Genomic DNA, 19,055 nt, shown 5'->3' with positions numbered 1-19,055 from the left:
ACAGAATCACATGTAGGTTTTCTTTTAAAGCACAGACTGACTTCAGCTGATGTTTTTCTATGCCTGTTCGTTTTATGGAAGTTTCCTATTCAAAGAACTCACAGAGCGAGATGAAAGGGATTATTTACTGTAGTCATTATTATCAGTGACACAAAGTACACGTCCGGTATCTGGCTACATCCAGTACTGATTTTACTTTCACCCTTTGCACCAGGGAAGTTTTCTGTTTTTCCCTCAGCTGTTGCAGACATGCTCTCTCTGACGTTACGGCAAAGATTACAGGTGAGTACGTTTTGTTTTTTTAAATTACGTGCACTTATATCTGCTTCAGGAGACCCTTTTTCTGCATGTAAGAGTAGTTGTAAATAAGTCACTTATAACCGTAAGTAGGCCAGCTTGTCACTAAAAGTCAACCCTGATAAAAATGTCTGGTTTGAAGATTTTTTCTTTGTATTTTTCAGTCCAAAAGAGAAACACACACTGCTGTCCCAGTTTATTTATTTCTATATTTTGCTGAAAGAAAGTTGACTGCACAGTCTGCACTTTATGCAAGACTTACTATACTCAAGGCTTAGAAAACACAGCGAATACAGAAGATGAAAGGAGACTTACTTTAACATATATTTATGCTTCAACAGTAATCTGTCTATTGGGCCAAAGTAACACATAGTTGCATAACTATCATGCAGGCACAAGCTGGTTTCAACAAACAAGACCCTGATAACTAAGCCCCTCCATGTCTGACCAGCCCACACGCAGTACATTTTTCAAGTCCAAGGTTTTCCATAACTGCTCCATTGAATAACACATTTGGGGGTTTTTTGTGTTTTTTTTACTGCCTTTCATTTAATGGGTTGTTTAGAACATCAAAAGCCACATTATTCTAACTCCCTTGTTTACAAACCCCAAGTGCAAAGTATTATCATTTTGAGGGATGAAAGTATTTGTGCACAGGCTTACTCTTCATCAGGGTTTCAAAAGACACCAAAGGATGAAAAAGAACCCCCCACCAGAAACTTTTTTTTTACACTCTGCAGAGCATTTAAAGCACAATGGAGAGTTGCATCGCACCCCGTGACTTGGTATTTGTGCCTTCAAGAGGTTTTTTTTAACTTCTCTGAGCAGTTTAGAACAGCAGGTTGCAAGAAATGTAACACGGTCGCCCCAGGGTACTTACTAGTGAACAGCTTTAAAATCATTATTCAAAAAGTGTACATTTATTCAGTGACTGAAATCATTCCTGTGTGTTCATCCACTACCCCCCACGCTGCAGCCCCTTTTTCTCAGTGCTTCAGCATGTTTGGGCCGACAGAGGCAGATGACTGCAAAATCTTGCAGAAGACACCTCAGCAGCAGCAGTGATGGGTGGACAGGACAGGAGAGCCTGGCTCAGGATGACCCAGAGATGTGGAGACTCCTGCAGCAGGAGAAGGACAGGCAGTGTCGGGGACTGGAGCTCATCGCATCAGAGGTCAGACCTCATTTAGATGAAAGAGAAGAAAATGTGATAGTACCATAAGGAGATTAAATAAAAGAGGAAAAACATGAAAGCTAAATCTTCAGTAAATCTTGATTGGAAAAACAACACGTTATATGTATGATTCCCCTCAGCAGCAGGCTGCTAAGGGGAATCAAAAGTGGCTGTTTAAATGTTTGCTCTGTGTATTGCGTCACACATAATCTCTGTGCAAAATTAGTTCTGGAAAAAGAGGCGTGACACGTAAACTGTGCTGTTCATTGTTAAATTAAAATAAAATAAAAGCAACTAGAATTGCCGGCTTTAAACTGTGATTTCACAGAGTACCTGCTGTAATCTATAATGACAGTTTCAAGTGCAAGTCTTATGGAAATGTGCTGTTCACTGTAAAATACAAGCTTTACAGTGAAATACTGTCAGCTGTTTGACTATCATAAAATTATTATGTAACTTGTTGCTATTCTACTCCTAGAAACACATTTATAAAAATCCTGGTGCGTTACAAATCTCAAAACACCCAGAAAATCACTCACTGCTAGAGTTTTGGTCATGGTGGCTCAATAACCACATCACACATGCACAGCCAGCAATCAAAATATAACTTATTGATATGAACTAAAATATTAACAGTCCTGTGTGTATTTATGTTCAACAGAGACAAAAAAATAGTGATGATGATCTAGTTTAGCTCAAAGGCACCGGCATTTACAGAGTTCAAAGATCACTACAGTCATATGCGAATTTCCTGTATTTTTACAGCTTTTTTTATATAGTGAACAATATTTTAAAAATAAGAATTTTAATTTTCCTCCTACTTGATTGTTCAATAGATGATGTCAGTCAAAAATAAATACCAGGGTAATGAGTCTATACGCTTACATTTAACGTTAAGACCTCATTTTTTGGTCAGCTAGGATAAAAATCGGTTTTGCGACGCAAAATTCATGAAAGAGCTGCACACTCCACAGACTTACAGTAAAATACTCCACTGAGTTTGGGCTGAAAGATGTTTTGTTCTTCACAGAGGAGCACATTTGTCAGCAGTGAAATCTCAAGTCATCAGAGTTGTAGTTTCCAGAATTTTACTGTTTTCTTCAGCGTTCACTGAGATTTCCGATGCACCCCACCAACTCCTTTTAAGTCAGTGATTTTCACTAAGTGGAAGCTGTGGGAAAAGACGGGAGCTTTTATTCTTTTATTCTCCACCAATTATGCATCCACAGCACTATCACTCACGATGACATCTGAAAGGTCTAATCTTCTTTTACATGTGCTATCAGTCATTTGCCGCTCTGAGCCAACTCCCAGAGGAGAGACCCTGCTTTTTTTTTTCATCTTCAGGAACATAGTCAAATGATCCCATTAGGTTCCCCCCACTGATTTCTTTCACTGATCCCCACATTTAAAGCTGAGACAGAGAAGGAGGAGCGATCGTGTATGTGTGTGTTTGTGTGTGTTTGTGTGTGTCGAGATAGTGTTTCAAAATGTCATGGAAAGAGATTTATGTCACTTGGGGGACTAGTTTTAAACCCCACTGGAATGATTGAGGGATCCCTGAACAGTGACAGGTTTAGTAAAATAACAACCCAGAGGGGGCGGCTGAGGAGGACAGAGAAAGAGAAAGCGAAAGACAGTGAGAGAAGATAAGCTGAAATGTGAGTGGGAGAAAAAAAAGACTGAGACAGGGAAAAAAATTCATTTACATTCATTTCCTTTTTCCGCAGCTCCATCTCTTTTCTGACATTTGACACCGTGCTGAACTTTGCAAGGATTCAGTACTAGTTAGATTCTTCTATATTCAGCCCTCAGCATCACTATAGTACCTCTAATGCGCTCTGATTTCTTTAAATAATCAAATATGGCTCATTTGTAGCTTAAACAATAGGCTGTTAAAAGCATCTGCTCCATTTTTGTTGCAATAAGTATTTGCAAAACACCCTGGCAGGGGTATTCAGTCGTCCTTCTGAAGATAAATAAAAGCTATATCTGGTTATATTTGGTGACAGACTTCTGAATATATAAGTATGATAAAAATTTACTGCAGGTTTTGATGCTTTTTTGTTTGTCCCTCCAGAACTTCTGCAGTCGTGCAGCTTTGGAGGCACAGGGCTCCTGTCTAAACAACAAATACTCTGAGGGATACCCAGGACAAAGGTAATAAGGATCGCCTACTTTAAACATATATTGATTTAGTCATTAAAACTATTTTCAGAAGCCAGCACATGAAGCTTATAAAATTTCATTTAAAGGCAAATGGGCTTTAAAACAAGAAGGTTTGCATTTCTTTTCCCAGCATAATTCAGGGCTGTTCACATAGCATATAGCAATATAATCCAGCTCAACACAATATAAAATTACCCTAAACTAAAAGTGCACAACGTATATTAAAGGACAGTGACATGATATAGAGTGATATGACAGCATACGATGCAATACAGTCTGTTGAATATGATATGATTGAATGCAAAAGAAAGCAATACTGTGATACTATACGATGTAATAAAATCTGATGTGATACACAACAGTGATCAGTGTTATCCATCATAGTACAGTTTCAGTAAGAAACAATAACATATAGCCAAATAAATGGAACAATACATTACGACACCCCATGATGTGACAGAATACAAAGTTTGAAGATGTGATAGGATACATAAGGGTACTGCATGATTCAGTACACATGATTTGTTGCAAAATTATACAGTTATCGTACAATATGATAAATTACAATATGAAGTGTGTGCGTTACAATAATATGAGATGATTCTATGTTTCTTTTTTTGTCTTTGTCAGATACTACGGAGGTGCGGAGATTGTCGACCAGATCGAGCTGCTGTGTCAGAAGCGAGCACTCTCAGTCTTTGGTCTGGATCCCAATCTGTGGGGCGTTAATGTTCAGCCATACTCTGGATCCCCTGCTAACTTTGCAGCCTACACATCTGTGCTGCAGCCTCATGACCGCATCATGGGCCTGGATCTGCCTGACGGGGGACAGTGAGTCAATATGTTAAAGTTCATTCTTGCTAAACATGCTCAAGCAGAGGATATTTCCATTCCCATAATAACATTTTATACGGAGCTTTTTGTCCACCCTGCACCTGCTCATCTTCTGCACACGTGCACTCTGTTAGAAATATATATTTTGTCCTTCACATTTCAGTCTTACCCACGGCTACATGTCAGACAACAAAAGAGTCTCAGCCACCTCTATTTACTTTGAATCGATGCCTTACAAAGTGGATGTAAGTAGTATTCAAACAGAATTAAGGTTTCAAACCTGTGATCCATTTAAAGACATAAGAAAGTGTAAGCAGTTCTCTCTACCCCCTGTTCCTGAATCCCCCTCAGCCCCAAACAGGTCTCATAGATTATGACCAGCTGGAGAAGACTGCTCGCCTTTTCAGACCCAGACTTATCATAGCAGGAACCAGCGCCTACGCTCGTCTCATCGACTACTCTCGCATGAAGAAGGTGCTTCATTTAATAATATTTACGAGAAGGTGTCTCAGAAACTTCCAACAGCTGTTAACTCTACCACAAATCAGATTACTGAGTTACTGAAGCGTGATGAGATACTTGGAGATTTAAACAAAAGCTGAGAAAGTAACAGGATTTCAGGTTTGTGGGATTCATGTTGAGCTGTGTGTCTTTTAGTTGTGTGCGGAGCTGAGTGCCTACCTGCTGGCAGATATGGCTCATATTAGTGGCCTGGTGGCTGCAGGAGCTGTTCCCTCTCCTTTTGAGCACGCTGACCTTGTGACTTCCACCACCCATAAGTCCTTGCGTGGAGCAAGGTTAGGATCTGAGCCCTAATATGAATTAATTTTAATAAGTGTGTTGATAGTTGCCTATTCAGGTAAGAGCTTTATACATGTGATTCTGCACATGTCCAGCTAAGCACATTTGGTGTCCTTTCTCTGCTCTGCAGGGCTGGCCTGATCTTCTACCGGAAAGGTGTGAGGTCCATGGATAAGAAAGGCAGGGAAGTCCTTTATGACCTCCAGGACAGGGTGAACTTTGCTGTGTTTCCATCACTTCAGGGAGGACCTCACAACCATGCCATTGCTGGGGTGGCTGTCGCCCTCAAACAGGTCAAGATGTGTATTTTAATCTTTAATGTTCAATAATAGCCCACAAATTCAATTAAAGAGGAAATCCTCAGACAGAACATCAGCGTAAGTCGAGTAGGTCTGGATTTGGAGTATCTGAATACAATCTTTCTCTCTCACACGACATGATTTCTGCTTCTGCAGGCTTCCACTCCCATGTTCAAGAGATACATCCATCAAGTGCTGCTGAACACCAAAGCCATGGCCAATGCTTTGCTTAAGAAGGGCTACACCTTGGTATCAGGTGCTGAGTGAGTCTTTGATGTTGAAATTGTATATTTTTGCATTAAAAACAAATAATTTCATACAAATTAAAATAAACGACAAATGCTTTTGTTTTCTTTCTCTGACTATGAAATTAGACTCAGCATTTAAACGAGCAGTGCATTTCTACCTCTCCAGTGCCTGATGCAATTGCTTTTGGATCACTTTGCATTTGCTTCAGCCTCATTTGCATTCTGTTTTTATAACTTTGGAAAAGTTCACTTAAGCTTCACTTGACAGTTGAATGGAAAAAAAAACAGTGAGTAATATTTTACGGTAGCAGCTGCACGTCTCCTCATTGTCTCCAGGAAAGACTTGATGAGAATTTCACCATCAGAAACATTTCCTCAAATACAGATCCTATAGATCTATCCTCCTCTTCCGTTTCTCAGGTGGAACAGACAACCACCTGGTTTTGGTTGATCTTCGACCTCGTGGTATGGATGGTGCTCGAGCTGAGAGGGTCCTAGAGCTGGTGTCAATCACGGCCAACAAGAACACCTGTCCTGGAGATAAGAGCGCCCTCACTCCAGGAGGACTTCGACTTGGTACTCGCTTTAATAGAAGTGCAGCTTGTGCAGAATGTGTTGCAAAATTTAGTAATCTAGGAAAGAGTTACAGGAGTGGAGCTACTTTGGACAGACTCTGTCAGCCACTCTGTCTTTCTGCCCGTATGGCAGCAGACCCTTTCTTCTCACTCGGAGTGTCTGACTCTGTGATGTGTCTGTGTTTCCTGCTACATGTCACTGTATCTGTAGTTCTTATTGCCGGACCATCATTCAGTATGTCACTATGTACCTCAAACCAACCCTCTCGTTATGAACTATTGACAACAATCAAACTGTTTAATCTAACGATTGTTTTATCTGTCACTTTCTTACAGGAGCTCCAGCTCTGACCTCTCGGCAGTTTAAGGAGGCAGATTTTGAAAAAGTTGTGGAGTTGATTGATGAAGGGATTCAGATTGCACTGGACGTGAAGAAGAAGACCGGTGAGGGAGTTTCTTCTAAACCTGTGATTCATCCAGTGGGAGTGGTGGTGTTTGGGGTTTTGTGTACAGCAGATTCACCATGCTGACATGTTGTTTGCTTACATAGATTACTAATTCTCGAATATGTGTTCAGCATTCATTATTTCTCTTGCAGCTAAGGACTGTGGATCATTTATTAGCTGTGAGTAGGGTTCAGGAAACAAGCAAAAAGAATAAATGCAATTTTTTTGCCTTTCTGTCTCCAAACAGGAAACCTGGCTAGCTTCAAGTCATTTCTGCTGGAGGACGAAGATACAGTGTCACGCATCACAGAGCTCCGCCAGCGGGTGGAGCTATTCGCCAGGCCCTTCCCCATGCCGGGATTTACTGACCATTAGAAAAAACTCAGACAAACAAGCTGTAATGCACAGTGTTACTCTTTGTTTTGTTTTTTTAGACATACATATAATGCATATAATAATATAATAATTTGGTAAAAAACAAACAAACATCAGTTTAAATTGATCAGAGTGCAGCAATACATCACGACATTTCCACATTAACTGGAAGCATTAAAATTACCAGCTGAGCTGAAAAATGTAACATAGTAGCAGATATTGATATGGATAGAAATGCCAGGTAAATGCATTAAAAATAAATGATAAAAATCACAACTCGTTAAAAAATGACTCTAAGGAGGTTGGAAAGAAAGCAACTCAGCTTCTCAGCTCAGCTCCAAGAGACTTCTTCGGTTCTAACTCTGCATTTCTAAGCAGCATGTAAACATTCATTATGTATAACATTGTACTAATGCAGACATTTAAAATGTCTTCATAGGAGAACGTGTATGTTTTAAAAGGTAACGTAAACTACTGCAGTGTTCTTATAGAGTGTTATCAATAACTACTACATACACTGCAGTTTATAACTAATCTGTGCTAAGTTACATTCAAGTGGATACTATTAACTTCTGTTTCATTGTATCAGCGATCAATTTAGTGGAACAATTTATTATATACATTGACTATAAAGGATCTAAAGTGATTGGATTTGTTACTAGCTTGCAGTGATAGGTGGATAGTAGTGATTATATTCATAAAAATGGTATTCAATAGGAGTGTAAATGGTACACAGCAATGGACCTAAATTGTGAGTTAACAGCACTCTGGAATTTGCTTTCGCCTTCTTGTCAGGACTGTTGTTTGCTGCCCAAAGATAAGAAGGACCCTTATGTGCTTTCAGGTATTTTTGGCATTTGGTTGCTAAGTCTGCTTAAGAGCTCTTACTGACTTCAGGCTTTGTTCTGCACTCTGTGAAACTTGCAGCAGCTGTGTTGGGAATTGAGCACAGGTTCAGTTTACATCCACAATCCACTAACATGAATAGAAAACAGTAAAGTAGCACAGGCGTTTCAAAACAAGGCTTCAGATTTGTGTGTATGTGTGTGTATCTAATGTAATAGTAGCTTTTGTAGTTTTACTTTGACTTCTATAGAAATCATTTCTGAGGAATGTATAACATGAATATGCATCTTTAAAACTGCAATAAAACTGATGCTGAATATTTACATGTTAAATTTTCTAAGGTTTTTTTTTTTGCATGTACTTTTTTTTACCTGCTGCTGCGTTGCATGTCACTGAGCGGTTGATGATTTATGTGTGTTATCCCAAGAGGGAGGAGCATCTTCAGATTCTGTAAACACTGATCCATGTTAAGCTGCTGGAATTTCCTCTGCTCATGTCCTCTCACTGTTTACTTCTGGGAATAGTCAAGAAAAAGAAAATAAAAAGTAGTCCCTGAGCAGTGTCAGCGGATCACAGCTTCAGGTTCACAAAAGAAAAAAAAAGAACTTTGGCTCATTTGATTTGTTTTCATAGTACTTTAGATGTCTGAATTGTTTGGTTTGACTTCCTCCCTCAGTTGGACATTGATATTGTTTTCTATTAAATAAGGTATTTCATGGTATGATCATTAAAACCACATGTTCGCTCTATGAAGGATGAATAAAGTGGACCTTTGGTGCTTTTTTAATTTTCTGTTACATACAGCTGGGTCCAAAATTTGTTGGAGGAACACAATTTTTTTTTTTTTGTAGTTTTGTCTCCATAAACCACAACTGAGCAAATTAAGGTTTGACTGTGCAGTTCAGACTTTCAGATAAATAACAGAAGTATCACATTAACATGCTACTATTTTTATAGAACATTACAGCCCATTTTCTGAAGCTCAAAAGTACTGGGACAAACTAACATAATTTTAAATACAAGAATTGTTTTATATATTGGAATGAAAATCTTTTGCAGTCAGTGACTGCATGAAGTCTTGAAGCTGACATCACAGAATACTGTGTTTCCTCCCTTGAGATGCTCTCCTACGTGTTTACTGCAGCTGCCTTCAGCGACAGCTAGTTTGAGGGTTTCTCTGCCTTCAGCTTTGTCTTTGACTGACTTGGTCATTGAAGAATATCCCATTTATTTATTTTGTGAAACCTGTGCAGCTTCTTGCTTTGGATCATTATCCATTTGCACCGTGAGGTGCTGTGCCATCAGTTTTGCAGCACTTGAGCAGCAAGTATAGCCCTGTTCACGTCACGCCTTTTGGAAGTTGGCAAAAGCATCTCAATTTGAGCCTGGATTTTCACCTAATTTGTTGTCCCCAGTCTTTTTCTTATTGTTGAATCATGCACTCTGACCTTAACTCAGACAAGTGATGCCTGCAGATCTTTAGATGTTGTTCTAGGTTCTTTTTTGACCTCCTGGATGAAAAATAATAATAATAATAATAATCTGCAAAGTTTTTAAGCTTACTTCACTTTGTCAAACAGTTTCTATTTAAGTGATTTCTTTGTTCAACAGATCTTGCAGTAAAACAGCATTTTTGAAGTCCTATCCTAGCTTTTGGAAATCTGACATGATGAGCATGGCACGGAATGTGACTGGGAAACTGAGTGAAACTGTAGGCCTATATGACAGTGACAGGTGAATTACAGATTAGGGTTATCCTAAAAGCATTCCCTGCCTTATTGTGGGACCGTGAATTAAAAAAGAAAGTTTAGGTTTTCATAATTAAGACCTAAAATTAGCAGTTGAAACCATAAACTCATCAGGAAATTATTTACTGAGGATCAAAGGAGCAGTAGAGCAGCATCCCCCAGGTATGCAGCCTTTTCGAATCAGACACTACATACAGTTTTTACACACGGTCTGTGTCCATTAACCCCTGCCACAGCATCCAAAACTAGTAGTTCCTTTTACTTTTTATATTCCCACAGACCGTGTTTAACAGCGTTACACACAGACTCACAAGGTGCTGGACACATCACCACAACTGCTCGTGACAAAAGCAAGCAGGATGTTAACATAAATAAACATAAATGTTGTTATTTAATTTATATTAAAACATTGAGTGTTTTAAAGGCACCTATAAAAATATATATTATTATCATTGTTATTAGAAATTAGATCACAAACCTCATTTTTATTTTAGAAATACTGTTGCCTTATGTCGTTGCATAATTCTAGTAACCACTGACACTTTATAAAATACTTGAGAAGATGAGAGCATTATGTAACACCAGAATCCTTGACTATCTTTACTAAACCTTCAGACCTTCCATTTTTGTTTATTTAAAAGCTTCCTCTCCCACTGTTTCTCTTCAGTAACATCTTTACCCCCATAGACACATAAAAAGAGCTTGCCTCCTCTTTCTGTCTCTCTGGGCTGAGAGGATATTTCATTTTTGATGTATTTATTTATTATTCTGAGAGGATTTCCCCTGAGACACTGAGTGCTTTGTAAAGCAGCACTAAATTAGCATCAAACATGAAGCGCTGCTGCTACCTATTGGAGCATTAAATATTTAATTTACCAACAAACTGAATGGACTTTTGTTTTGAGTCAGTCGTGTCTTCCAGTGTTTTGGATGAAGTTCATTGCTTCAGTTTCTGCCAGAGGAATGTGTGCCCTCCATAGAGACCAGGCAGCAGATTCACGGGTTAAAGGTCAGGGATGTTCTCAGCTCTGTCGTCAGAAAAGACACACAAACAAACCCAAGGACGCACAGACACATGCACACACGGAGGACCACAACACAAAAATAACAGCTCATCTGCTTCATCTCCGTGCCTCTTTCTCATGACCTGACAGCTCCTGTGGGTTTGCGCGAAACCGTTTGACCCCCTCATGTTCTGTCGCCCTAGCTCTCCTTACTGCCACAGCCATCCTTGTGATGTTCACAAAGAGGAGAATTTTTTGATGTTCACTATTCTTCTTTCAGAGGGTATTTTTTTGTTTGTTTGACTGTTTTGTAAAATTATCTTTTTTTTAAATGAGACTGACCTTCAGCCAAAAAAACCAAGAGATCCGCCCTCAAAAACGATCACGTTTGTAATCCGTGTACGCTTGAGTAAGAAGGGCGTTCTCCTAAAAGTTCCTTCAGTTTGTGTTCATTTTACTTTTCTCTGCTTATAAAAAACAACAAGCATACATAAAGTAGAGATAAAGAGGCGTTCCGTATGAGCCTAAAATCTGAATTTGTTTTTTTCTTGTTTATATTTCAGTCTGTATGTTTGTTCACCCACCATCCACTATTTTAGGAGACAGATGTGAATATGAATATTCTTAATACTTTAATGCTGCACTTTACACTGTGCAAAACATCCAATATTCCAATTAAATGTGAAAATTGTGGTTTTATTATGTGTTTATTCCTTTTTTCCCATTTTTCTTGTTGGTTGTAAGATTACTTGTTTTTGTTTTAGCATATTTAGCATATTTGGTGATGCTGAAGCCCAAGAAAGTTTATTTAACTGAACAAAAATTGCTTCTGTTTGTAATATGGAAAGCATACTAAATGTATTACCTTGTTTTAGATTAAGTCAGTGTGATTTATGTATAAGCTAATGTAATTTAATTTCTTTATATGTTGCTTCCAAAGAGCCAGGCTTTCCTGTAATCTTTTAAAGTTGTCTTGAGCAACAGTGGACATTTGGACATTGGCTGCTTTTTCACTCAGTTTTAGTCCAGTCTTCTATTTATTAAGTGACTTAATACTGACATATGAATTATTCATGTGTATAAAATGCACCTAACTCACAGGATGAACCAGTGTTGTGTCTACACATAACAGGAAACTTGGCAATTGTTAGGAACTTTACTAGCAGCCTGTCTCAGAAACAACTAATTTGTTCCCATTTCTCAAAGTTTGACAGGCATAAAATAATATTTCTGCACCAACGAGGTGATTCAAAAATAGCTATTAGCTGAAAACTTGGAATATCTCAGCCTGCTGTGCGATATGCCTTCAAAAATGTGAAGGAAATGGACAAGAGGAGGACAAAAGAAGAAGTGGTCGGCAGGTAAACAGTATCTGATAGTCATATCCTTAAAAAAACAGGAAAGTAAATCCAGCAAAGACCTGGCACAGGACCTGAACGACAACAGTGAGTGTTTACAGCCATCTGTAAAAAAAGAAAAAAAGAAAAAAAAAAAGTGGAGCTCTGTTATGGTTTGGAGATGCATATCAGTCAGAGTTTTGGGGGATCTAGTACCAGAAAGGTATCATCAGATTTTGGTCTATCATGCAGTACAATGTAGAACCCACCTGATTGTCAGCAGCTTAATTTTTCAGCATGATCCCAAATATGTTGCCAGTATAGTAAAAGCATACCTGGATAGAAAAACACACAATGTATTGGCCTCCCCATTGACCTCAACATTACTGAAGGGATCTGGGGAGGCCAATCATCTTGACAGAGAACAAACCAAAAGGGACCAACCATCCAAAGAAGAGCTTTGGATGCCCTTCAAGAGAAGGAGAGAACGATTCCTGAAGACTACTAAAATAAATTCTAGGAAAGCTGCCTAAAACAGTTCAGACTGTGTTGAAGAACAAAGGTGGTCATACCAAATATTGATTAGCTTGGAAGAACTGTGCAGACTGTTTTTATATTTTATGTATGTTTGCACCTATTCCCAGCAAAACACAAAGAAACGAGAGGTGAATTAAGACTTTTTCATGTCCTATATATTAATGGAAAATAAGATGGTGTGTGTAGGACACGTGCACAGGTTATACATCAAAGTCTTTCAGGGGGAGGGCTGTTGAGCGTCCTGCCTTGGCTGTCACTCATCAAAGACACTGAGCTCCTGTCACACACACTGGTACACATGGACAAACACAAATACAAAATGCAACCACACACAGTGTAAAAACACTAATCAGGCTGCAGAGTGACAGCTGCATTGCCAGCAGATGGATCGTTTCCATCAGAGTTACTGATTGCGTAGGTGTGGAAAAAGATCTGTATCTGGCTCTCGGTGCAGGTGTTTGAGGAAAGTCACCTGTGTATGCGCTGGAAAGCGCAGAGTGACAACAAAGGCTCTTCTAAACACAAATTTATTTATTGAAAGAATTCAGCAAAGTTGATGCATCTCAGCTTTTTTCATAACTTACACAGTCATCGCTGAATTTATTGGCTGCTAAACCTACAATCATGTGACAGTTATGAAGGAATACATGCAGTCTGGTCACACTAATATGACCTTCACTGTGATGCAACACAGCAGGCCAGTGTCATGTTATGAAAAGCTGGTGCAATTAAAGCTCCTCACTTGCACAAATAATAAGGAAAACAAAAAAATCAGCAACAGAGGAAGAGTGCATACAGAAGTTTGAAATACAACCTTCAGCAAGTGAAAACCACAGCAAAAAGCATTACAAAGCATTTACAGGCTTCATCTCCTCATTTTACTTTTATGATCAATCATTTCTAGATACAAAATAGTTGACTTTTTCTTATTATTAAAGGCCACTCAGTTGATTTCTGTCCAACACATAAAACAGATCTACCTTACCCTGACTATATTTTCATATACTACTTGTGTGTTTACATATAAATATTTGAATAGCATGAAACCTTCTCAAACAGATCAGTATGATGGGCTTGTATTTGTGATTACAATTCTCTGAACATGCAAAACCATTGCTCCGGTGCCAGCAATGTGTTGCCCGACATATGATAAAGGCTGAGTTTGTGCATGTGGAAATAAGCCTGTTTTTCTATCATGCATATGGGCCTTCAGGAATGATTGACCGACAATCCCGGTCACATTAACCAGGTCACCAGCAGCTCTGCAAACATCACACAGAATCAGAGACACTAAAGGCGCATCCTGATCTGGACTCTGTTTCCCCCGTCTGCAGCGTATTTATAATATTTATGTCCAAAATGCTAACTATAAGTAACTTGACTAGATGTAAATATTCCATGTGATTTTATTACACAAGTAATTATTTCTGGACTTGATTTATTTACATTCAGTTTATCAATTTATACTAAGTATGTTTTCTTAATGATTATTTCAGATGCATTTTACACAAAATTATTCATTTTTATGAGGCCAAAGAATTTTTTTTTTACTTGAGTGTAGGAAGGGCAGAGGGGATGAGTCTGACCCAAGATCAGGATCTGTCATCCTTTATGGGTTTTTTTGGTTTTTTAATTACACTCTGGTTTGTGAGATTCAGAAGTCAGGTCCCTCTTTCTTCAGGTTTTTGTAGTCTGTGGTGATGGCCACAAACTGGGGGGGGGGAAGTAGAAAAAGACTGTGTTTGTGTACGTTGATTTAACAATCAATTGACAGTAAAACACAGTCAGATTTGAGTTCATGTGCTGCCTTACCTTGTACTGGTATGTCGGGTCAAGTTTATTCCATGGCTCTGGGTTGTTGGTCTTGTCCCAGCTGAAGACACACAGAAAATTAAATGATTAAATCTAATGAAAAGTGAATCAAGCTCTCTCCTGAGAGCTTTTTTGTTTCATCCCCGCTTTGTTCAACTGGTAAATAAAATAAGAAAGAAGCTAAAGAAACAACAAGACAGTGCTCCATCCCGTGAGGTCTTGTAAAAAGCACTTAGCCATGTCTGCTGTTGTTGGAGTTTCTTATATCAAGCGCTTGGGTAACAGCAGGAGAAGAGAAAGTCCAAGCAAAAAGGATAAGAGTAGGCAGGACTCCCTGTGACAGAAACCATTGTGAAACAAATCCCTCCACTTAGAATGTGAAACACTTATTCATCTCCTCTCCGCACGCCTTTGAATAAATGTTAACAAATGTGCATTTCAGGGTGAAATCAAGCCTATCACAGAAGGACGGCTAAGTCCTTTCTCTGTTTGGAGTCCATCTGTGATCATCCGGTAGGTGGGGACTGGTTGCTCTTTGGAAGTTGCATGCAATTAAAGTGAAAACAAAACTAAACAGATGTGCAAACCTGAGGAAACACGGGTCTCCCAGCTGTGACACGTTTCATTAAAAGATGGTGGGATAATGACTTTTAGCTTGTTGTTTTTTGTCAGTTGAAAAACAGTAATGATAACGAACAATTAAATGATGTTTTTAAAAAGTTCTCACAAGTGATCAGAAGTCAGAAATTTAAGGGTGCTTACGTAACATGGGGTCCTCTGGCCAGCCGGATCAGATACAAGGATGCTCCGCCCATTCCCAAACAAATGAAGAAGAACTGGGGGATGAGCTACGGAAAAATAAGAATTAGGCTTCTACACATATTTTACACTTAAACCGTGAAAGACAACACATTTACACCTACATGCTAATCTGCACCACACTCTTCACTGGTGTATTGGCAGCTGTACCTTTTGCTGCAAGGCCAGGATGCTGTTTTGGTTTAACATAATGGACGTTTGACTTAAAAAGAAAGAGCTCAGGAAACTCAGGAAAACTGCTAAAATACATTTCAGCCAGATGCCTTGCAGACCACCCTGAAGACAGATGAAGACCACAGGGACTGCCACATTCAGGGCTGATATACAGAGAAGTAATCTGGATATTTTTCTGCCAGCAGCAGTTTGTTTGTCTTATGTGATTTAGAAAAACAGAGTTGGCATTTACCCCCTTCAAATGATCGTTTGGAGCATTATTTCTATTTTGGCTGATTTTTCATTTTTGTTTATTTGTCATTCTGCAGTCCTTATTCAAGATAAGCTCATACCACCCTGAATATATTCACAAAAATCCATTGTTCCCATGTGCACAATAACAGGAAGAGTAGTATAACTTGTCTCTTTGTATGTTACTTTTAGGGAACATGTGGGCTGCGTTGTTCTTTCTTTTGGGATAGAAGTTCACTGGTGACGCTTGAAGTTTCTTCTTGGTGAAGCCAAATCTTCTTATTTATTTATTTATTTTACACTTCAGGTAACCTGTCATTTTCAGATTTGTCATCACAGCATCCAAGTGTGTTAAATCCCCACCTCCATGACTGAGAATAAAAAAGAAAATCCAGATTTCACAAAAAGCAGAAAGGTTAAAGGTTGTTAAATAACTATTATCACGATGGGAAGCTGTTAGTCCTTTCCAGCACTGCATCATCTTCAGCTTCGTGACTCCTGACAGTCTGCAAGTCGAATGTCTCAGTAAGAAAAAGCACATTCCTTGAATTTCAAGACAGATGCGGCACGTCTTTTTTTTAAGCTAAGGTGAGGCAACTTATTCAGCTGTGAGAAATTTTCTTCTAAATTAGCTGTCAGCCTTCAGCAATAGCATCATTTATTCAAAAACAGACGCTCGATTTAAAACTGAGTCTGTACTTAATATCTGCTGTAACAGAGGTGATCTGAGCAGCTGGCCCACTGAAGCTCAGGGGATTAAGTCTTGGTTGCTGTTGCTCCGTCACCCTGCATCATCCCAGTGAACGTGCTGACACACATCTGGCGCATGTGTGTGCGTGTTCTATATAATTATACTCAGAGGGAAATTTTGTACTTCTGACTTCTCTGTCAGTAACTTCTGAGAATAAATATCCCTTCTTTAAAAAATAAAACTTTTGCTGCTGCTTTTACAGAATTTTCCTGTTATTTCAAATTATATGACATAAATAAAATGGCAAACAAATAAATATTTGTTTAAGATAAAACTGTTTAATTCTAGTTTAATGCTGTAAATAAAATTCAAATTTGATGCACTGGGTGTAAAACGACACAAAAAATACAGTAAAAGAAGAAAAGTTTCTGTATTTTTTTATTAATATTTTCATAATTTGTGATTTAGCACTACATAAACCCACCCTCACCTCCGTGTTTTACAGCTGGCACACCAAACCTGCTGAACTCCATCTGGTCCAATAAAACAATGTGTTTTGGTTCACTCCACCAAAACAATGTGCTGCCACTGTTGATTAGACCTAATTTCAAGTTCTCTGGAAAAGCTTTACTTTGCAAGCAGCGATTTTTCTGCTCTGACATCCCCCGTGGAGACTGACTTTATGCAATGAGCTTTACACTGCCTGAGCCGTCACCGAAACACCAATTTTCACAGTTAATCTTTGTGCCAAGTAAGAAGCACTTGTCTGCTTATTTTTTGGATAGTTGAAAGAAATAGTGTGCAGCATGCCATATTATTTATTTCCAATATGGCAACTGTGCCTTGTCTTCCTGGTCCACATTACCACTGCTGCAAGTGTTTTTCATCTTTACGAAGCCACAGATGCATAAAGGTATTTATTAAGAGGTTAGTGATCACTGATTCTAAGGAACCTTACATGCTGGATTTCCATGTGCCGTTTTTTTAGGGTACAAGAATTCTCTGACATTCACACACTTGTGAAAAGTGTATTTTTGGACACAGTCTGTATAACTGACCCTTAGTCTGTCGCTGTCTTAGTGCTGCCACCCCCTGTCTGTCTGTTTCATTCTGGTTTTAATCACTGGTTCCATCTCCTCTCTGTCTGTCTCCCTGACTCCCGGTCTACTTTCCCATCTGACCAACGATGCATTCATCTGGCTCATTCTCTGTCTGTGGGGCTCAGACTTTCGGACTCTCTCTAACAGCCTTTCAGTCTCTCCTTCTTTCTGTTTGTTGTAACTTGATCAAGGAGGGTTGTAGAGTCTCACAGGGAGCTGCCTCCTGCAGCTCTTCCCTCACTCCCGCTCTCCCTTAGAGTCTGTCTCTCAGTATCTCTGCCTGTCAGGATGATAGACCACATCACGGAGCGCTGGTAGAGTCTCATACGGATTTCTTCCCCGCTGCTTCTCTCTCTCTCCCCTTCTCCTGGGAGGCCAGTGAGAAGAAGTTAAAACTCTGTCACTCCCCTCTCTGACAGCAGAGCCGGTTAAAAACTGCAAAAATAATCCCCTGTCCTGTAGGGACAACTTAAATTTAAAAATTTCTTACTAAACATTTGTGAACTGCTTAGATTTTTGTCAGTTTAGATTTAAGGGGTTTGCGGAAGTCGCTGATGTGTTTTTGATGTCTTAAGCTTCTCAGTTCAGCTTGATTTTGAAACGAGCAACTGGAGCAATTTAACAGACTGAAACAGAGCTAAGATAAGATTAGATGAGACAAAATTAGACTTCTACACTACTACTTAGGATGTCATGAAGTTTGCCTTAATACAGGCATTAGAATCAAATCAGTTAGGTGCAGCAATTGTTATATATTATATCAGGCTTTAACATTAGGCAATATTTTCTTTGAGCATAGACTAAACCAATAAATATATAAACCTGTGGGTTTAATACTGTCCTAACGAGCTGAAAAAAAAGAACCATGCTGGGATTCAAGTGTTTATCCAACCTCGCTAGTGACAGACTGAGTTTCTAGTGCAGCTTTGGTTTTGTTTCATTCAGTGAAGCATGTTTGAATAATTTCAACACACTTATCCTAAGCAAAATTTCAGAAATGCAGAGCAGTTGATGGATTTCTATTAAAATGTAAGTTACATGTTAAAAGAAGCTGGACATGGCTTATCAAAATTTGAAACACCTAAAAACTGGTCGAGAATTTAAAAGATTACTTACACCGGGGTGCTTCTTAGCATGCTCGACTGCTGCCCGAAACATCATTGCTCCAGTTTACAGTAAATCAGGAACAATGCATGAAAAGAAATGAATTCAGGCCTTTGTTCACAGCAAACACAAGCTTTGCACAGCCGTGCACAGACGGGATTTAGACCTGTTGCTGGGAGAGGCGGGAGGAGGAGGAGGGAGAGGAGGAGGTCGTTTTACATCTGATTACAGCCACTGCTGTTCCCCTGTTGGGTAATTACACTGTGCTGGACACTGGTTAATAGTTTGTATTTAAACGGAAAAGTTTCGCCCCAGTAAACTGTTATTTGATATCCAGAAAAGAGACATTTGATGCTATCAGGCCATTCAATTAAAAGAAGTAGGGCGGTCTCAGACCTCAGAGGCGTTTTCTCTACCATTTCCCTCACTGTGTT

General features: G+C 39.1%; 2 protein-coding genes across 2 annotated transcripts; one reads left to right on the top strand and one right to left on the bottom strand.

The window, feature by feature from the left end:
* Nucleotides 1-129: 129 nt before the first annotated feature.
* LOC146495172 (serine hydroxymethyltransferase, mitochondrial-like) lies at nucleotides 130-8,387 on the top strand. Its single transcript, XM_085145776.1, has 12 exons — nucleotides 130-282; nucleotides 1,274-1,471; nucleotides 3,552-3,631; nucleotides 4,271-4,471; nucleotides 4,638-4,719; nucleotides 4,826-4,948; nucleotides 5,132-5,271; nucleotides 5,406-5,568; nucleotides 5,731-5,830; nucleotides 6,243-6,398; nucleotides 6,734-6,841; nucleotides 7,091-8,387. The coding sequence occupies exons 1-12, from the start codon at nucleotides 250-252 to the stop codon at nucleotides 7,216-7,218; spliced, it is 1,512 nt and encodes a 503-aa protein (XP_085001902.1). The 5' UTR covers nucleotides 130-249; the 3' UTR covers nucleotides 7,219-8,387.
* Nucleotides 8,388-13,466: 5,079 nt separating this feature from the next.
* On the bottom strand, nucleotides 13,467-18,802 carry ndufa4l2a (NDUFA4 mitochondrial complex associated like 2a). Its single transcript, XM_085145783.1, has 4 exons — nucleotides 18,634-18,802; nucleotides 15,265-15,350; nucleotides 14,503-14,563; nucleotides 13,467-14,401 (listed from the first exon to the last, which is right to left on the bottom strand). The coding sequence occupies exons 1-4, from the start codon at nucleotides 18,676-18,678 to the stop codon at nucleotides 14,345-14,347; spliced, it is 249 nt and encodes an 82-aa protein (XP_085001909.1). The 5' UTR covers nucleotides 18,679-18,802; the 3' UTR covers nucleotides 13,467-14,344.
* Nucleotides 18,803-19,055: the final 253 nt, after the last annotated feature.

The sequence above is a fragment of the Neolamprologus multifasciatus genome, chromosome 20 (assembly GCF_963576455.1).
Source record: "Neolamprologus multifasciatus chromosome 20, fNeoMul1.2, whole genome shotgun sequence".
Lineage (NCBI taxonomy): Eukaryota > Metazoa > Chordata > Actinopteri > Cichliformes > Cichlidae > Neolamprologus > Neolamprologus multifasciatus.
The sequence above is the reverse complement of the archived record's forward strand: the minus strand, read 5'-3'. Positions and strand labels throughout refer to the sequence as shown.

Coding starts and splice junctions, on each gene's coding strand:
- LOC146495172 (XM_085145776.1), top strand. CDS start 250: ATGCTCTCTCTGACGTTACGGCAAAGATTACAG. Junction 4,472..4,637: donor GATCTGCCTGACGGGGGACA/GTGAGTCAATAT, acceptor TTCACATTTCAG/TCTTACCCACGGCTACATGT. Junction 6,399..6,733: donor TCCAGGAGGACTTCGACTTG/GTACTCGCTTTA, acceptor ACTTTCTTACAG/GAGCTCCAGCTCTGACCTCT.
- ndufa4l2a (XM_085145783.1), bottom strand. CDS start 18,678: ATGATGTTTCGGGCAGCAGTCGAGCATGCTAAGAAGCACCCCGGT. Junction 15,351..18,633: donor ATGCTAAGAAGCACCCCGGT/GTAAGTAATCTT, acceptor ATTTTTCCGTAG/CTCATCCCCCAGTTCTTCTT. Junction 14,564..15,264: donor GCCAGAGGACCCCATGTTAC/GTAAGCACCCTT, acceptor GTGTGTCTTCAG/CTGGGACAAGACCAACAACC.